This window comes from Chenopodium quinoa, unplaced genomic scaffold (genome assembly GCF_001683475.1).
Source record: "Chenopodium quinoa cultivar QQ74 unplaced genomic scaffold, ASM168347v1, whole genome shotgun sequence".
NCBI lineage: Eukaryota > Viridiplantae > Streptophyta > Magnoliopsida > Caryophyllales > Amaranthaceae > Chenopodium > Chenopodium quinoa.
Window position 1 is genome coordinate 199,788 of NW_018743893.1, and position 20,694 is coordinate 220,481.

General features: G+C 33.5%; 2 protein-coding genes across 4 annotated transcripts in view; one reads left to right on the forward strand and one right to left on the reverse strand.

The window, feature by feature from the left end:
- Positions 1–6,218: 6,218 nt before the first annotated feature.
- LOC110686736 (protein transport protein Sec61 subunit alpha-like) lies at positions 6,219–10,979 on the reverse strand. The gene is made up of 4 exons (XM_021863346.1): positions 10,783–10,979; positions 6,898–7,044; positions 6,673–6,808; positions 6,219–6,473 (listed from the first exon to the last, which is right to left on the reverse strand). The coding sequence occupies exons 1-4, from the start codon at positions 10,977–10,979 to the stop codon at positions 6,234–6,236; spliced, it is 720 nt and encodes a 239-aa protein (XP_021719038.1). The 3' UTR covers positions 6,219–6,233.
- Positions 10,980–12,882: 1,903 nt separating this feature from the next.
- The window catches only part of LOC110686636 (serine/threonine-protein kinase ATM-like), a 47,419-nt gene continuing 39,607 nt past the window's right edge, over positions 12,883–20,694 (forward strand). For all 3 annotated transcript variants that reach the window (XM_021863237.1, XM_021863238.1, XM_021863239.1), the window contains exons 1-12: positions 12,883–13,138; positions 13,260–13,368; positions 13,469–13,612; positions 14,625–14,786; positions 14,890–15,088; positions 15,196–15,349; positions 15,444–15,604; positions 16,101–16,188; positions 17,083–17,186; positions 18,649–18,747; positions 20,226–20,282; positions 20,456–20,540. In XM_021863237.1, the coding sequence (XP_021718929.1) occupies positions 13,064–13,138; positions 13,260–13,368; positions 13,469–13,612; positions 14,625–14,786; positions 14,890–15,088; positions 15,196–15,349; positions 15,444–15,604; positions 16,101–16,188; positions 17,083–17,186; positions 18,649–18,747; positions 20,226–20,282; positions 20,456–20,540 (1,437 nt within the window). In that variant the 5' untranslated portion in view covers positions 12,883–13,063. The remainder of the gene's footprint in view (positions 13,139–13,259; positions 13,369–13,468; positions 13,613–14,624; positions 14,787–14,889; positions 15,089–15,195; positions 15,350–15,443; positions 15,605–16,100; positions 16,189–17,082; positions 17,187–18,648; positions 18,748–20,225; positions 20,283–20,455; positions 20,541–20,694) is intronic.

Below are 20,694 nucleotides of genomic sequence, written 5' to 3' on the forward strand. Positions count from 1 at the left end.
AAAAAAAAAATAAAAAAAAAAAAAAAAGGTCTAAATTAAAGTATAGTATATGCGTCAAGGCATTTTGTTTGAAATTTCTCTCTTATGGTCATTAAAAAATGCTAAATTAGTAAATTACTAAAAACATGATATTGATCGCTTAACAAAAAAGGCAAAGGCACATTAAGCAAACTAATAACGGATTGAAAAAGGCCAATCAGATCTCGATGTGATGATCAAAATTCAATTTTTTTTACAAGTAAAGCACACATTTTGATAGAGTAACTTAATCAAGAAATAATAAACATTATCATTTACAAAGTAATATAAAAAAATAAAGGAAAAATTAATAAAAATAATCGGAACTATTGATCATCTTCTCATTTTAATCCAAACTAGTCTTTAATTTAAAATAATTTAAAGTATTGGGGTATTTGCTCATATTAGTCTGAGCAAGGTAGTAACCTTCTAAACAGGTTAAATTACTCATGTGTGGCCCATTTTTGTTGTTTTATTAATTGCATTACTCCTCCTTACCGTCATTTTTGGAACCATTTATCAAATCTTCATAAATCACCATCTTCTACTACTATTTCTTCTTCCTCTGGTCACCATCAAGATTTTATCCTTTTGGTTCCTCCTTCCAATATTAAAACCATGTCTTCTGGTGCAATATCATTCAGCCACTCATCTGCATTAACTCATTCATCAAAATTATGGCTTGATGTTCCAGTCGAAGCTTAGGGTAGTCAATAATGGAATAGTAATGCAATTAAAATGGATGTGAGAAGTACCATACAAACGCTTCCCAATTGTCATGTGAAATTAGAAATTGCGTGTGAAATTTTTTCATCCCCAATTGCATTTTCAAAATTATTGAAAATTTGAAATACGATAGATATTGAAAATTGCATTAACTTACTATGTCCACAAACCAATGTTCGTCTCGTCTCGCCTCTAAGCTTAGTGAATATTAAATCATGTATTTCGCCTATAAGGTCCAATAATTTGAACTGCAATTGAATTTTAATGGAATATTAGAACCAAAGAAATACATAATCGGATATCAAGAATAGAAAAAAAAAATAAAAAAAATTGAAAATTTACAAAATTTGAAGGCGAAACGTCATACATGTGAAATTGTTCTTTGATGAAAGCACTTCCATGGAGTAAACCCCAAGCTTCATAAAAGGTGCGAAAATGGTACTATAGTTTGGGTGGTTAGAGGAGAGAGGAAGAGTAGATGCAATTAAAAAAAATTAAAAGTGGGCCCCACATATATAATTTAATCAGTTTAGCAGGTTGCTAAGCTGTTTAAACTAATATGAGCAACTATCCCCTATACTTTGAATTATTCTAAATTAAAGACTAGTTTGGATTAAAATGAGAAGATGGTCAATAGATAGGATTATTTTTGTTAATTTTTCCAAAAATAAAAGCAAATGCCTATCATTTGAGCTAGCGTGCATAAAGGTTAATGTAGTCTTGCTGTAGGTAATAGTTTCATTAGATCCAATGTTCAAATCTTAATCTTCCAATCCCATTACAATTCACCCCTTTAATTAGAAATCAATCATGATAATATAATTTCAAAATTATTCTAAGTTAAAATTATTACAAGTATGATAAGTTATACTAATAAATAAATGTTTTTCAACATACACTCTCTGTCGTCTCTTTGTATGTTTCTTTTGTTGATTATATTTACGATCATGGTTTATTTTAGTACCCATACTGCCATATATATTATGCATATGTTCGATATGCATATATTGTTATATTGATGAAGAGAGCGTTTAAATTAATAATTTGTTTACTTTGTACAAAAAAAAATAAACTCCCGCTTAACCGTTAAAAGCTGCACTATGCATCTACTAAAGTCATCATCTTTGCATTCAATTTGTTAATACTGGCATATAATACTACTCGTATTATATACTCACTTCTACTGTATTAATGTCTTTTTTTCCCTCCTTTTCAAATTTATAAATTGTTATAAAGTACATAAAGTTTTGAGATCATAACAAAAAGAAAAAGATCAAAGTAAATTGTAAAAAGGGGATGGAGTAACAGAATATGTATAAAATACGTAGTATTTTGAAAAAATAAATCTGTCTTATTATGCATGTAATTTACCAAAGATTTTTTAAGTTAAAAGACATGGATCAAAAGAGAGAAAAGGACATTTGATGTAAAGAAAGTTATCAACCTATAGCTTCTTAATCACGTTTCATCTATCCATTTATATATATAATCAGTTATTTTCAGCAACATATCAACTTTATTTTTACAGAGGTCCGCATTTAGTCGGTAAAATTCAACTGTAAGTAACTTGTTGGGAAAGTAATATTCTTTCTAGCACAGATATACATGCAGTCAATATATACGAGTGTACTAAATAATTACTAATTATACAAATGAGAGCTATACATGTGTTGACATTTTTATTAAGCTCTAGAATTTTATTTTATTTTATTTTTGATATTTCGACTGGTTTAATTTAAAAGAATGAAAACTATCTTACACATAATTATGAGTGAGTATAGACGCATAGAGCATATGTATTTTGCATGCATATAGGAGGGCAATCGGGGATTCGGTGGTATATTTTCTCTCTTTTAATGGTACAGTGGTACATTTTTGTGTAATATTATGTACTATTATGCATGTAATGGTACATTTTGTCATTGTATTTTCTACCACCGATTTTTCTCAGATTCCCATTATTTACAAAAATGTCATCCTATGTACAAGTGAAATATATAGGGCTTATGTGCCAATACTTATTCCATAATTATCAAGCATTTAGCTCATACCCTCTTATTTTTTTTTAAAAAAAAACAATTATTAAGTACTACTCGTATGTAGCTAGCTTCTTACAAATTTTTTACTTACAATATTACTGTCTTATACAAAATGTCATACATTGACATTTTCTTTGAGAAAATGATTAGAGAATGTAAATGAATGATAGGATAAGGGTATATGTAAGATGTTTAAACTTATTATAATGAAATTTTGTCCGTTGACATTATCTAATTGCCTCCTTATAATACAAGGCATAATATAATGCTGCAAGTAAAATCATAGAACTCCGTGTGATATTAGTCTAATCACGGTAATTTAGAAATACATTGTCTCTCCTACAAATCAAGCCCATTTAAGTAATAACAACATTACCTGAGTTTCACTTTAGTATTCCCTTAGCTAGTTGTTCCTACTTGCCTTGGTTTATACGAATACGTATGAACATAACAATTTATACCCATAATTTTAATTTCATTTTTTTTTTCCCAGTGTACACCATTGCATATCTCCATATATATTGTATACATACAATTATGTAGTACTATATATACATATACAAGTGGATATAAGAGCACTCTCAGCAGTGAGGAGAAAAGCCCTCACGAGTAAAAATAAGGGTGTAAAAAAAAAATCCGAAGACTACATCAATGAGTGAAAAAACACTCACCGATGAGTGAAAATAAAAACCCTCAAGAGTTGAGGGCTTTTGGTGATGAACAGTAACATGTGGCCCCCACTGCTTTTGTTGTTTTTTTACAACGGTTATATTTTGTATTTGAAATATAACCGTTGTAATTATTTAAAAAAAAAAAAAATCACCAACGACCATAAATTTTTTTTCTCTATAAATAGACATGCATTTTGATATACTTTAAAAAAAACCCATAAATTAGAGAAATTAACATATTTTCCCAATTTCTTCTTGTTATTATTATTATTATAATTATTTCTTATAAAAAAAATTTCTAGTTAGTATTATTAATATTTTTAAACGTAATTATAAATTTTTATTAAATTATTTTTAAACGTAATTAAAAAATAAATTAAAAAATAGTGGAGGAGAAAGTGATGAGAGGTTTTTTTTCTCCTCATTGCTGTGGTGAAAAAAACATTTGATGAGAGAAATTGTATGGGAGGAGTGAGAAAGTGGGTAGAAAGAGATTGAGAGGTTTTTTTTTTCCTCACTGCTGAGAATGGTCTAAGTGAAGTATAATGTAATGTAAATATGTAATTATTGTGTAACACGTGAAGGAGTTTTAATTAGTCTAACACCAATGAGAAAGAAACCAATTACAAGTAAATGACAAAAATATGTAAGCGTGTAAAATGATGAAAGCTAAGTAGCAAGTACAATGAATCCTAGTTACTCAATTATTTATTTTATGATGTAATAATTATTCTCTAATACACTACAATAACTAAACATCATAAACATCTTGACTACCAACAATTTTGGTCGTATATGCATGCAACGTGTACAAGTAGGGAAACATTGTTATTGTTACCATGAACAATTGCTTTTGCATTTGGATTTTGGATTTCACACACTGAGTTTGTACTGTACAAATCTCTTCTTCACTTTATGCAGCATTCTATAGCTTTTGTGTCTTTATTTATAAATGGGACCCCTAATTAGTGGGCCCAAATTAAATTAAGGCTAGTGTAGTAGTAGTGGTGGCTTGGAATTGGACTATATCGTCCATTAGTCCGTAGATTGTAGGACAGGTGTGATTAGCAAGCTTCTATGCATCAAAGAATGTGCTTTATGTCTACACTCACCTTAATTATTACGGATTATTAATATTACTTGTGTGAATTCAAGATACTTTCCTTCTACTTTAAGAACCATTTTGATCCCTCGTTATCCATCTACTGTAACTTACCATTGGAATAGAAAGATTGATGTAGCTAGGTTAAGTAACCCTGCTCAATTAAGCTATATTGTTTGATTTTTCAGTTAATCTCTATGTTTTTATTTAAGTGCCCTAGTTTGACCGGCACATTTAGTTTATTTTTCAGTTAATTCCTCTATTTTTTTTAAAGTGTCCTATTTTGACCAGCACACTTAGTTTGTTAATGCACAACTTTAACTAATGATATATGTAATTATCCGTAAGTATAAATTATAAGAAGTTGATATTTGAAAACTATATTTTGAGACGATCAATGCTGAAAAGTATCAAAGGATCATATTTTATCTTACGTATAAAACACAAATATTGGTCAAAGCGAATAGTGTCAAAATCAAACTAGGACACTTAGATAAAAATAGAGGGAGTATAGTTTTTTTTTTTTTTTTTTTTTTTTTTTTTTTTTTTTAGGAAAACGTTAGAAATATTATAAATCAGAATCTGCTAAAAGTACAAAACTCTGCGGAAACGGACCCATACAAATAAATTCCGAACAACCACGGGTATCCCATCTTGCTACAAGGTGGGCTACCGTGTTACCTGTCCTTCTAACATGAGAAGAAATAAAAGCAGTAAAAAACTTAGATAACATGCTAATATCATCATAAATTAACCAAATTGGCGAGCAACCACTAGAACCGTTGTTGATTGCAGCACACACAGAAGAAGAATCACTTTCCAACCATACTTGCGTCACACCCAGGCGCCTAGCCACAGACAACCCAAAACGCGCAGCCGATGCCTCTGCATACTCCACTTCCCACACACCCTCAATTTGTCTCACCGCAACCCAAATAAGCTCCCCCTATGGTTTCTCGCCAGGGCACCTAATCCCATATAGGAATTAGCTAGCATCCACATTTACTTTTATAAACCTTCTGAGGGGCGTTGCCACGCTGTTAATGAGAGAGTGTCCCTTCGAGGTTGGCTAGAGAACACTTTCTTGGCATATATATAGTAATCCTCAACAAGCTTGACATAACCGACAACCGTCTAAGAAGCATTTAGAGCCAAGCCCTCATGAACCATCTCGTTCCTACAAAACCAAAGGGACCATGCCATGACACATAATACACGTAGCTCATCACGATCTAGCTTACCTGCAAGCCACACAAGTTTGGAACGAAAAGAGGAGTCCGGAGAATCATCCACTGGTGACTGAAAGCGACTACTATTCCACACACCATGTGCGACCCTACATTCAAAGAGGAGGGAGTATAGTTTATATCTATACAATCAATAAAATAACACATAATTCTAAATTTTCAATCAATCAAAATTATGATTATGATTATATATTAGTAAATTTGTTGTTTTATAAATCACATTAAAATTGATGTTCTACGTAAAATATATTCAATCAAACTCATACCAACCCAACTATCTAGCTTCATCCTCTCATATTTGCGAATTAATATATTTATTTTCATACAATATTTTATCTTTAACATATATTTTCATTACACATACGTTCAAGGATTTAAAATAAATAGTTTTTAAAACTATCCTAGAGCAAGTTCAACATGATCAAGGCGCTCAAAGCCCAAGGAATCCAAGTTCACTTGCTCTCTCCTTCTCAAATGTCTCAAAGTATTGATAAATGATGGTCACCGCAAGTAAAATTCCAGTGCCTAAGCCAATGGCACCCATGAGATCTGCCAAGACTGACAATGCACCAATGCACATGCCTCCAAAGGCGGCAGCAGTGGGAATGTAACGGTTGAGTTCCTTCTGCAAGTTTGAATCACGGTGTCCAGGCATAACCATACCTTGCTCCTACAAAGTCACAACACTCAAATTAATAACACATTGCTGGAAAATTTTAGAATATTGCAAGGTCAATGGATATACCAGGAGATCATCTTTAAACCAAACAGACTGCTTTTAACAGTCTCCTCTCCGAAGACACAGAAAAAAAAAAAGAAAAAAAGAAAAGGAATCAAGAAACAAATTTCACTGTTATTCTATATGTTACCTTGAGTTGCTTAGCCACATCCCTAGCAGATGATCCAGAAACCTCAATCCATGTCTTTGAGAATAGAGCACATGCGGAAAGCATGAAAATTATATAGAACAGAGCATGGAAAGGATGTGCTGCCATGTCTGCCAAGCTGCAAGTCCAAACATGAATAATGAGAAACATCTAATCAAACAACTGAAACCATGAAACTAATCAAACTAAACTGAGAGCGATGCACACCTGGCTGGGGCAGTAACATAGTAAGCAAGTCCACCAATTGGGATTGATTGACCACCATATTCAGACTCTTTCCACATGCCCAACAAATTTACAAAGAAGTTCCCGCCGTATTTCCTGTACAGCAACTGCACAAATCCACAAACATTTCTTTAACTCGGTTATCAAGTAACAATAGCTTGTAAAATCTTGGACCTCTTCATATATCGAGCTCTTAATCACCGAACTAAATTTCTTTAACTCGGTCTTGGGCTTTAAATATACGGTCATAAAATACGATCCAACTCCAATGTCTTTGTAGTGGATCAATAAGCTCGGGAATAATCATAAATCTGCAATTTCCTATAAAATAATACCAACTCTACAAAAATATTAGAAAAAAGCTTATTGATTTTGTAGGAAATTCTGGGCAGATGTGGAGATCCTCCTTCCGCCTTAAATTTCCGGATCTACTTAGGTGGATCCGTAAATTTTAAGTGGATCCTAATTTTTTAGGCGGATCTTTCCTAATTTTTTTTTTGTTTTGTTTTGTTTTTTTTTTTTAATTTATTAATTTATTAAATTTATTATTGTAATCTTTGTATTATTATTATCTAAATATTTGATAATAATAACAAATTAAATTATAATAAAAGAAATAATATTGGGGAATATTGTTTGTTTTTTTTTTTAATTTTAGAGAGATGAAATGAGAGTGAAATTACGAGAGAGTTGTGATATTTTCATAAATGAGAAATGAGTGTTGTGAGTGTCGTGAGTATTTATTTACAAGGGGTAAACACGGAAGTTCGTATTAAAACGCGAGCGGTGCCTTGTAAAATGGGAGCGTTGTTTAACAACCCCCTTATAGATTTCGTGAGAAATGGGTATTTGTTGTTTTGTTTGGTTGACCAAAAATAAATAAAGCATGGAAACTCAAAATTCCAAGACATTGGAAATGGAGCATGGTGAGTTGAATTTCTTGTGTTCAGTTTTCATGGAATGACGATGATACCCTTAAATGTGAAAGTAGTTAAAATAGCTACAATTGTAACACCCTAGAAATTCCATTCCCTTAAAATACATGTTTTGCTTTTTTTAAAAATACGAAATAGGAAATTCTAAGATATTACCGCCACCGTAAAAACGGCTAAGGCAATTATCAAAGACACATAGTGGAAGACTCATTTTAAAACCATTCAAAAAAAGTCAACTTAAAAAGTCAAACCATAGTCAAACGAAGTTAACCTACAACTTAGAACCATTGTAAGCCCTTATCAAAACACAAAACGAATGTTAAAACCTTTGTGTTAGTGTCACAAGCAAATATATAATAATCAAAACGAATAAACACTTCATATTCTTATGGAAACTCAGTAGGATTCGCTCTTCACTTATGCCCTTCATGAATATGCTTCATCACCTTAAAAGGTTCTCTTTAATTTGTCCCCACTACTCGCCATTTGAAATGGGTGGTCGTAGGGCCAAGATAAAGATAAGGCCAAACAAACATACAAACACACAATCAGCAAAGCTGAGTACATAAACGTAAACAGTACACACTAACATGCTTTTATCCTATCAACACACAACTTACCTTGTTGCACCTTTTTACAAGCATACAACATACCATACAACCAACCAATAAATAAATGAATTACTTATTTAATTTGATTACGCATCAACGGGTTTCCCACCAAATCCCTACCCTAAATAAGTTGAGGTAAACTATACCGGGAGCTAACCGGGAAGGCAAATGCCACATGAAAGTAATTGGACGTCCTGTGCATAAAATAAATAAGGGAAAATACAGCGTCCTGTACTCCCAGTAGAAGCTATGGTTAAATATAAAACCCCATAACTCCCCCCATATGTTCATACTCAAGGTGTATACGTTCCAAGAGTTTTGGTGCGTAATCTTTTTCACTTTACGCTATTTACATATTTTTAAACTTGGTGATGACTCTCAATCCATAACACAATTAATCATAATAAATCATTCAAGTAATCAAACATACCAATTTAATTCTTGAATAATTATTGACCACATAAATTTAATGTTGAACCCTTTTTAAACTATCTCGGCGTTAAATAACACCTTAAGCGCATAAAGCATCGCAAATCCTATCCCTCGGTGTTTATAACACCTTAAGTGCACTTAGGCACCGCATTTCCTTTTATTCCTGTGTACTAAGACACTTACTAGCTCAATTCCCATGCTTAAAGCATCAATAAAAATTATATGAACATAATAAAATTCCCTTTTTATATTCCAAACCAAATTAAAAATTTAGTTAAATTAAACATGCTTCCAATCCTACCAATAATAAAAGTGTGGTTCATATTCAACATGTCAACATAATTAATTCCAATCATTAATTAACCACAAACAATCCATACTTCACAAATCAATCACCAACATCAATTCCATCAACAATTCCAACCAATACCTATCATGATACTACCTTAGAATTAATTAAACAAAGCCTAGCATGCTACTACACACTTAAATAAATGTCGAGTACGCAAACGTACCTCAAATATGATCTCAAAATTGCCACAACTACACGAAATCACTCGCTTGGAAATCTCCTACAACCCAAAATTACAAAGAGACATTAATACCTATTCATAATAAATTTCCAGCAATATATACACTATTTAAATCACTTTTAAACCCTCTAAAACATGATAAAAATTAATTTAAACCACACCTGCTTTTATTCCCAATTAATGGGTAATTAAAAATCCTTTCAAGAAACATAATTCTAACCTTTATATAAAAATTCTAGCTTTATAAAAACATACAAAATTGCTGTAATTATGTTTAAAAACACCAATTTTAATAATTTCAATCAACTACAATGAATTTCAATCAATATTCATAAATTTTGAAACCTGGGGTTTTCAATTTGGGGCTTTTTAATTCAAAAACTAAATTTGAAAATTAATTACATATTAATCATAATTAGAACATCATGAAAGCATCACACATCAAAAATTAATAATTAAACAAGGTTGGATTGATTTAAAACAAAAGAGAGAGAGAGAGAGAGAGAGAAAGAAAGAAAGTGTGTTTTTTTTTTCTTTTTTTAAAAACACAACCGCACGGACGGGAGGGGTTGCTGCCGCCCTCCACGCCGTCGGCTGCTGCTGGCGGCAATGGCCGGCGGGTGGGAAGTGGTAGCGGCCACCATGTGTGTGTACGTGTGAGGTAAAAAAAGGGGGGGGGGGAATTAAGGGTAGAGAAAATAAGAGGAGAGAGAGAGAGTTTACCTTTGGGTATTCTCCACCTTGGGCAAGGTCTAACTTGCTCATGTGATGGGTATTTATACCCTCTCTCAAAACCCTCTTAGTTTAAATTCCCCTTCTACCCTTAATGATTCCTTCTTCTATTCAAACTAGTCTTTGACTTTCTTTAAATTACATTGACCTTAAAACTTTCTTTTATAAAATAGTATGCCCCAAAGTTTCAAAATGATAAAATAAAATATTTCCAAAATAATTAAATAAATAAAAATGGACCTTTAATTAAAATAAACCTTTTTAAATTAATAAAATACTATAAATAATTCATTTCGAAAATTAAACTACGTATAAAAATACGGGGTATTACAACAATGCCATATGAAATAGATGTGTACGTCAGACAAAGTAGGGGAAGTGGCTTTTTAATTAGGAAATTAAACAATGTGAAACAAACAACTTTAGCCCAACTCCAAGGGAAGTGCCAAAGGAAAGTATTTCCCATGAAATTAGAATTTCCGTATGAAGTTATTTTCTCATGCGAACCAAATCACCTTAGGATTGATATATGCCCTGAGTTGATCTCAAATAAAACTGATCCTAAATCCAATACATTCAATCATGTGTAGTGGCGAATCTAGGATTTCCGAGCCTGTGAGTCACCTTGAATTATTGATCCAACGCCAACGATGCCTACTTCTCTGCCTAAGAGCCTCCCTAACATAAGGTGATTCCCACCCAACAACGTTCACCGATTCGCCTGATGACGGCCCCGTTCCCGGGCCTATCACGGGTGACAGGGGAGACTCAAGCCCTAAATTTAAGTCCAAATTCATCACATCTACCGTTCGATCAACCATCACTTCTCAAACAAACATCGTTGAGAAATGCAGCCTTTTCGGAGGACTCCCGTTAGTTTTGCACAACTAGAATTTGAGCTCTATGCATGATTATTATATGATGCAAAACACCGTGGTAGTATATGTCTCAACTGGAATTTCCATTCAGTTTTTGGTTTGGATTTAGGCCAAATCCAATCCGATCCAATCCAAATCACTCATCAAATCTAATCCGAATCAAAATTATGTTGTTTGGAAATGATTTGAAAATCTGAATTAAAATACGTTCGTTGCAAATTTTTAGGGCCTAATGCGATTATAATAAAAATAAAAATGCAATTATAAAATTCAAGTCTTGAAAGTGTAATTGTACACTTGTACATGATTAATACAAGTGTTGAACATACTTTTACATGATTAATATTACTTCCTTCGTTAAATATTAATTGCAACAAAAGGAATTTTATATATATATATATATATATATCACAAATATTACCCTTTTGCTATAATTAATATTTAACGGAGGAAGTAATATAATTAAATATAGTTTTTACGTGATTAATATAAATAATCTTTATTTGTAAAATCATGGTTCATATTTGGTTTTTTGGATTTAAACAAGATCAACCCGATTCGATATGAAAATCAAAATTTCCAACAAATTTCAATCCGATCCGACACGATTAAAAGTTCGGATCCAATCCGAATTTGTATTGTATTATATTGGATTTTAATCTTAATCCAAATAATGGACATGACCCTAGTTTCAACTCACCACGTTGAAGCCTCATGCACCACGATCACACCCAATTCCATTGGGTGTTGGGTGAACTATGTTTCTAACTCAATCTATGTTGAGAAAACATTACAAATATCTACATAAGAGGAACAGATTATGAAATAAGTGTTACATAATGATATTGAATAATTAAAAAATTACTTTAGAAATTTTGTATTTTGTACTCCATACATTTCATACCACATATTCCATATAAAAGTAATACTGATCCTAGAAAGAAAATTTTGATCCATTCGGATCGGACTACCAATTTATAAGCGGGTTTTTAGATAGTCTATTATCATAGTTTTAGGCCTCTTTTCTTTAGGGTTTATAATATTTTGGCCATTTAGGTCGAAAATAGCTTAATTTATTCGGAAATTAGACTATTTTCGACCCTTTAATCCTGTTTTTCTATAGCGTTTGCATTTTAGGTTTCAATAAATCTGTACGAGTAGTGTAGATATTCGTCCGTTTTCCTATGGTGGAGTCGTTAGTTTTTATTAGTTTAGTTGTTTATTTTTCATTAGGGTTTATTTGTGTGTTAGGGATTATCAAGTAAGTAATCGTCCTTTGTCCTATTATTAGTTCGTTGGTAAACATTTGTTTGCGATCGCAACATTTGTTCAAACGAATCACATAATAACCATCATTACGGCTACAACAAATCGTAAGACCGTCCCTCCGAAAAGGCTGCATTTCTCAACGATGTGAGCGGAGGATGTGCCCCAAAGCAAGATCTTTTCAACAATCAGAGCTTTGATGAAGGAAACCTTTATTTGACTCTATTTTATGTATTTGTTAATTTAGATTTCATTTGTATATGTCGAATGACTTTTTATTAATGAATTGATTTTGTTTTCAAAAAACAAAAACATAGTTTTAGCCTTTTAGGCCACAATGTGACCCAAACTGAAAGCCCATTCTAGGTTTTGTGGGTTTGAACGTGCATATTTTGTCCCAACCTGACTCGACCAAAACAGACTAAACTTGTTCCGAAGCTAAGCCTGGTTCGGACCATGCATACCGGTGACAAATTACCCATTTACCCATGCAAGAAAGAGAGTAATATTGGTGGACATGGAACCCACCGTATAGAAGACCTCTAATTGAGTAATTGTCACCTGGCCTGGTGTTGGAATATCAAATTGAGAAAGGAATATAAGGAATGTTCTTCACTTTCTCACTCTAAAACCCTCACTAAACCCTTCCTTCCTTCTAATTCCCGCCATTTCTCTATCTTCCACAACACTCTTTGCAGAATTGCAGTAACCAAACCACTGTCTTCTTCTTCCTCCTTCTCTCAATCGCCATTGATGCAACCATGGCGACGGTTAGTTCAAGAGACATACATGAGATCGTCTCCAAACTATCTTCGGATAAAGCAAAAATTCGAGAAGTATGTAAAACCTAATTATTCTCTGAATTTTCATTGTTGTTGTTTGATTATGCTTTCCATTTGAAGTTTTTTGGTTTCAATTTGATGATATTTGTATATTTTGATGATCCGATGAGTGTAGGAGGGAATGAAATTGTTGAATACATGGTTAGGAGGCGAAAGGTCCATTAATTTCTGTCGAATTCTCAGTCGTAAGACTGCGATGCTTAGACCAGATGAAATTCCTGGCCGTAAGTCTCCTGTTTCCTCTTTCGAGTTCGTGTCGTGTTGTGTTTTTGAATGTTTAAGGTTTTTTAAAGCAGTTTTCGAATTTCAATGGTGTATATGCAGCTGAAACTTGGCCGTTTCTTGTTACTTTGCTGATTGATTGTATAAACAAGGAGATATTGGCGAGTAAGAGGCGATTGCCGAAGTTGATGTTTGCTAAAACTCTTCGGATTGTTGTGCAACGGGCACAGGATAGTAAGAGTTATGGTAAGATTATGGATGGAAGTATAATATTTCTGTCATGTTTGAAGTGTATCATTAAAATATGATGAATTTACGATCATGTTTATCTACTCTTTGTGAATTTAGGAATTGTAGACTATTGGTTAGTGGAATTGTATTAATTCATCCTGATACACATTGTTAGGAAGTTGACGATTGACATGGTATGCAGAAAGAGGCAATTAATCTGCAATTTTGGATACTCATTGTGTTTATTTGTGGAATTGTGTAGAACTCGTAAAATATATGCACCATCAAATGAAGTGCTGTTCACTTTGTTTTAGTCTTTTATGTATGATCAAATATATAGTGGCACTGTCATACTGATTCCAAAATGTGCTACTTCTTGTTTTTCTGACACCAGTAAATTATGTTGTTATTACGCGTCCAATGTGGAAAATAGCTTTAAGATTTTGATGAACCCTTTGCTAAATTGTCCTTATAATATTATATGACTGTGGTACTTGTTGCAAGCGGAGACTTGTCATATTCCTTGGATGTGAGGCTTGACCTATGTGCCTCTACTTTCATTTTGTTAAGTAGTCTATGTATGTGGTGCTTTGCAGTGGAAGTAAAATTATGGACTTGTTCCTCTTCAAGATTTTATTTATGTGTTCTTTGGGAGGGACAATCATTGTGTATTCAGTGTGGAAGTAGCTGACACAGAATGCTGAAGGCTTCTAATGATGTGTGTTCACGGTGGATGGTGATTATGTATGCTATTGCATGATTAGTTCACCAATTTCCATTTTTTTTTTGGTCTTTTGTAACAGAATTTTCTTTGTTGTTATGGTATAAAAACTTGCAGTATATATGAGGAACACCAATAACTCTAGGATGCATTTCTAGCGTGTATGTATGTATATAAACATGCAGGTCTCTACTTTTAATAGTAGAATATAGAAAAACAGGGGATTATAGTCTAGTTTAATACTTTTTTTTTACCTACTCACAAACACACATACTTAAAATTTTTACTTGCTTCTACACTTGCTAGGAAACAATCTTCCACTTATTGCAGCTGTGAAGTCTCTCTATAATCACATTTGGGATGTTTTAAAAGATGTTCCAAGCTTTCACTCTGAATACTCTATTATCCTGCGGCATATTCTGGCAGTACATGATTATTGTTTTCACATGAGAAATCGTGTCTATTCTGGTGAGTTGTTTTGTATCTTATTTGACATCTGTGCCTCTCTTCAAAAGACGTGGCCTTGTTTCTCTAGGGTATCTGATTTTTGTTATCTACTATCTACTGGAAGGGCTTGTGCGTCTGTACATGGAAAAAGTTGAACCAAGTGTAATGGAGGAGGATTATTGTCATTCCAATAATCCCAAAGAAGAAGTCTTCCGTTGTATCTTGACACTGCATTCTCTAATTGAAAATCCTCCCGGTGATTTTCCTGATCATCTAAGAGAAAAAGTAGTTGAGTTCTTTATTGAGATCTTTAAATCAATGAGGTACATCACTCAATCCTACAAAAATGCTTCATATTGTATTTGTTGCTTTATCTTATTTTGCTAGTGTCTCCCAGAATGTAGTTCTTTACCTTAACTGAAATTTGCAGGGAGGTTGGGAGGGTTTCACGCAAGCTAATTGAGTGTCTGAATTCGTATTTGTTAAAAGATGGTCCAAATCTAGGCCGTCAGTCCCTGGATGTTCATAAATCTGTGAAGCGGTTTGTATTTGATAATTGGCATATTGCTGATCGTGATCTCAAGGTCTCAAACTAATTAACTTATGCTCTCTGCAACATTTACTTGTGATTTCCTTATAACTGCCAATTCAACTAATAGACTTGTATCTATTTTGTAGGATGGTTTTATTTTGTACATGAAGTTACAGCTACATTTGATGAGAGTTAATGAAGATGAAGAAGATAAAGATAAAGATGGCATCCCTTTAGTAGAACAACTTTTAGAGCTACTCAGTAAGGAGCTAGATCAATACAGTATCCCCAGCGTTTCTGCATCACGGTGAGATTTCAGTAATTCCTGGCCCTATTCCTCTTCCTGATTCTAGTTGCTTTTGTATTTTGAGGTATATGGAAGTGCTTGTTAGAGATCAAGAGGTTGATGGTCTTGTTTGTTAGAGGCGATTAGATTTCTTAGTGGAGCTTGATATCTGGATTTGCCATGGACATGTAAAGCCTCCTGAAAAATTCTGGCTAGATACAGTCGAGAATCTCTAGATGTTATCTAACAAAATGTTACTTTTTGTAAACAAAAGTAACATTTTGACATCACTTGTTGCTTTTCCGCATTTCCTAGTCGTGGAAAGAACAATTTTTTTTACTCACCTTGGAAGGGATACCCACTCATGTATTATGTCTAGGATTGATATTAGAATTGAGAAAATATTGTTTGCTTTTCTTTTGAAACAGGAGTAAAAATTTGATCATCTGTCAACCTAACCACAGAGACAATGCTGATTTAGCAATGCAATAAAATAATGGTTTATTGTCAATCTCAGGTCTGACACATCAAAAGATGAAAAGTTCGGAATGTTAGCTAGCTCTCATCGCAGTCTACTGGAGCTAGCAGCACTTGTTTTCTACCGGGTAGTTATCCTGAAGCTCTCTCTTATGTCACACTACGCTGTATTGATATAGCTGCCACTATTTTGTTTAAATGATTCTATCATGGCGACAAATTGCTTCTAGATAAGGTAGAACTTTTGATGAATTTCACTGTATATATTGAGCATGCTCATGGACAATATTATTCCCCCCCTCCCCCCCCCTCTCTCTCTCTCGTGAAGTGAGAAAATTGACATTATGCTCTTCCTCATTCATAATTATGTAATTGTCGATTTGTCGTTCAAGTGCTGTCAGCCTCATTCCATTGTCCTTAGACTCATCGAGGAGTATCAGGGAGACGTGGGAGATGAACCTTTGAAATCATTTATAGTTTCTTTTTCCCATTACTGAAATTTGTATTTGGAGAATGTAAACCTTAGGGCTCAAGGTATCCTGTTTAAACAATCTAATATTTGAAATTAGTGCATCAACCACACAAGTCATCATCTTAGAAAAGGCCCAAGTATAAACCTGGTCAAGTAAGGTAAAGTACTCTGTCCTGCAAAAAATCACAGCTCGTCCATCCATTACAGAAAAACAATCCTTATTTTTCTCTAGTCACAAAATTAAAAGTGTAGCTGGGCATGCTGATCTCCAAAGATACTTGGATTAATTGCTCATTATTCCTTCATAACTATACATAGGCAACTAGCAAATGAGCCAATTTAGAAGGAAATGAAGCCCAACAAACCCCCATGTTTCAAAGGATTTAGGGAAACAATAAATATCTCTTATATCATGTCAATTTGATTGCTGCCTCACTGGACTAATAGAAATAATTTTATAGACATTTTCATCCCTGCTATTTTTTTCAAATTTTACTTTGAGACAGGCTTATAATCATGCCAGTACTATCTTGTTTGCTCTTCTTTGCAGGCATGTGTTGGTGTAATTAAAAGACCAGTGGCTGAAAAACGAGCAAGGAGGGAAAATGCTGCAGCCTACTTGCAAGAACAGTTGACAAGAGGAAAATGGCTGTGGTAAGCTTGAATGCTAAATTTATATATGCTTAATTGAGTTAATATTGTTATTATGTATATTAATGTGGCCTTTTGGGGATATATTTACATTTTTTTTTTTCGCGGGACTATGTTGTTAAACTATTTGACTTGTAAGTTGATAACTGAAGGCAATGACATGCAGGGGAAGTGGTTGTTGTTACCTCCTATAAATCTAGTCCCTCTATACTACAGTATATACTACGTATGTTGATTTATATATTTAAGTAAATAGTGTCAAAAGATTGATGTTACCCTATAGTACATTTATTACTTATTTGAATTTTCAGATGTTTGTTTCTTGATATGCTTCGACTGTTTGAGGTTTCTTGGTTAGTCGGCCAGTTGGGCTACCTTTTAAGGCCCAGTTCTGTTCAACTTTCTTCTTCTTCTTCTTCTTCTTCTTATTTTTATTTAATTTTTTTTTTTTTTTTTTTGGGTTAAAAAATTTATTTTGATTAAAAGTTGAATCAAACAAATCCTAGAGTGTCTTAAGTTAATTAAAATTCTCTCTCCACAAGATAATTAAATAGTCTACTTAAGCTTACATTTACTTAGTAAACTCGAGCACAAATAGTGGGACTATGATAGTTACGAACCTATAACTAATTGACCACTCAAGCTAATCAACTTAAAGATGACTGCCATCTTGTCAGTGTTCTACAGCTTAAGTTACAAAAACATAATTTAGTCATTTGTTTTTCTCTATATCGCGATTTGTTGGCATGGGTTTAGTTCAATCAATATCTCTTGCATAGGACCTTTAATTTCATGATTTTTGACTTAAGTGATTTTGTTGCAATATATTTTCTAAGTTTATCTTTGCTTCGTGTTTTGATTAGATTTAGTCACGTTTTGTGCTTGTTGTTAATAAGGAATTTTATGTTAGCCTAATAACACTACTATGATATGTCATTCTTGTTGATTAAATTTTTGTACTAGTATATATAAAAAATGAATATCTTCTTACAATGACTTATTTTAAGTAAAGTTTTGCCTAATACATTTAATAGTAAGACTTGTTGTATTGATCCAGAATAAATGGCTCAATATACTTATACCTTATAGAGTTAGTTTTATATGGGAGTTCAAGCTCATGGTCTAGCACATTTTAACTTGTGACCTGATAACTTGGACCCAAATAAATGAAACAGTTCCAAAGTTGAATCAGTCTTTAGTCTCAGTACCCAACATGACCGATTCAATTGCGTGATCCATTCGTGGTAATCATGGGTCAAGGTGGGTGAACTTTAATTAATGAATCTAATTAATTGCAGAGATTTGAAGAAATAGGAAGGTTTGTAAATTTTTTGAGGTAGGATTGATTTCTTATATATGCTTATGATGTTTGTTTTGATGAGTAATGTGTTCTTGTGATTCTTATATTCTGAGTGTACAATCTGGAATATATAAGATGCATATATCTAACGGGGATTTACAACAGGCATGCTGTCTTTTGTCATCTATGCCACAGCCACCAATCTCGCTTACCTAAGGAACTTTTAGCATATTGGTTTGATGGCATATGCTCCAGTTTGGAGAGGTATATTTTTTCTTGATTCTCTTTCTTGCTCTTAATATATCCCTCTTCCTTACCCTCTCCTGCTCTCCCATTTGAGAACTTAGAATCTGGATCACTAGACAGGATAATTCAACGGTTTTTAATTGTGAACCCCCCTGCCCCTCCTAGAAATGGTCAAATCTTTGTTAAGAAAAAACGGAAGATTGACTGCATAAGAATGCCACCATCAACCCTATTTTTCTTCTTGCTGACTCTCTCTGATGTGGTACTTTGCGGTTAGTGTCAGCCACTGGCATAGTTGTTGGCTGACTAGGCCCTTGCTGGTTTCACTGCGTGGATTTGTTAAGATTCCTCTCTTCACCTGCATAGCCACTTTCAAAACAACAACAAAGCCATTGTCCCAAAGTGACATGGGGTCGGCTACCATGAGTATTCATAAGGAACCGTCCACAAAAAATGTAATAAAGACAGAAAAAAGATACAATGAAAGAGGAAGAAAAACAAGAAATAACACAGCGAGCAAAAAATGGAGGCGGTGTTAAGTGAATATTTAAAATAAAATTTGAGAAAGTTTTATAGAAGGGGTTAGGGGAGATAAAAAAGAGAGGAAAAACATGCGCGTAAAAACACCAAACAGTTTTAGAAAACCTTAAAAAAGGAATTAAGTAAAATTTGCAAATTAGTTTAGGTACAAAAAGTAAGTATTTGTATTGAAAGTCTGACATGTCCTCTATTTCTCCCTCTACTTTTCCCTATCCAATGCCGTATTTGATGTAGTGCAATAAGCTGGCTGCCTGATCTTGAGCACTTGTTTTGTCGGGGACTTCAGCAAGCTCAATGTCTTTTAATCTCTTGATTTTTTTTTTCCTCTGTAAGGGTTGGCTTTGTACTGTTAGACTTAACCTGATTCTTGTTTGTTCCAACTTCTGAAATGCCTGGGCGTATCTTTTCTCTTTTTGAATAACCATCTTCTCATTTATCTTCTATATTTTTCTTCAAATCATTGTATCAGAATATTGGCTAAGGGGTGTATCTTAGTAGAAGCTATTTTCCTTTTGTTATTATACATCGTGTATAAAATCAGTGTAATCAATGTATAAAAAGGCTGTGCGCTAGAGTGAATAAGTGATTAAGGTACGCACCTCGTGTGCGCCTCGTTGAATGCGCCTCTCCTAGGAAACACCTAGGCGCGGTTTTATAAGCTGTTCATAATAATAATAATACATTATTGCTTTTTCAATGTCTTTTTTGGGCTAGTTGGTTAGAGTTAAAACTGCAGTTACTTGGCCCACTCAGATCCAACCAATGGAATAGATGTATTCATGTTTGATTTGTTGCCATTTTATTGTAATTTAAAGGTAAGGTAACAAATATTTGGCCTCCCTATCTCAGGGATAAACTTGAGTAGTTGCAGTTGTCAATGGCCTTTTGATTTTTAAGCCTTCCGTGTTGACTGATTCTTTGTTTATCTGGTCATTGTGACATGTGCTATGTTGTAGAATCCTGTCTGATGCTAATGTGGAGCATTCTTATGACGGTCTGCTGTGGACACTACGGTATGCTGAACATAAAAATATCATTTAGCTCTGTGATCTTGTCAAGTTTAAACCCGGAATCTTTCTATCAACTTTTACTTTGCTTAAATTTAAGAAGTCTTTTTACAATTTTCGCACATATCTTCTTTATTTGTTTGATTACAATTTCTTTATTTTTAATCCCATGCATGAAGGAGCTTACATCACCTCTCAATTGTGCTTCTGCCCCTAGTGTCTGTGGAGAAGGACCCGCTGGAGTCGTCTTCAATCTCAAACAAGGTATACTACTATTAATATGATAACAATCCCCATTCTGGGTATAATCAACTGGTTCAGTTTCATATAAGTTATTTTTTCCTCTGTTCGAAAGAGAGCCTTTGTCACATGAATAAGGCTTACCTCTTTGCGTCCAAATTTTCAACAAATAATTATA

Coding starts and splice junctions, on each gene's coding strand:
- LOC110686736 (XM_021863346.1), bottom strand. CDS start 10,979: ATGGTTGATCGAACGGTAGATGTGATGAATTTGGACTTAAATTTAGGG. Junction 7,045..10,782: donor CGTTGGATCAATAATTCAAG/GTGACTCACAGG, acceptor ACCGAGTTAAAG/AAATGTTTGTGGATTTGTGC. Junction 6,474..6,672: donor ATGTGGCTAAGCAACTCAAG/GTAACATATAGA, acceptor GTGACTTTGTAG/GAGCAAGGTATGGTTATGCC.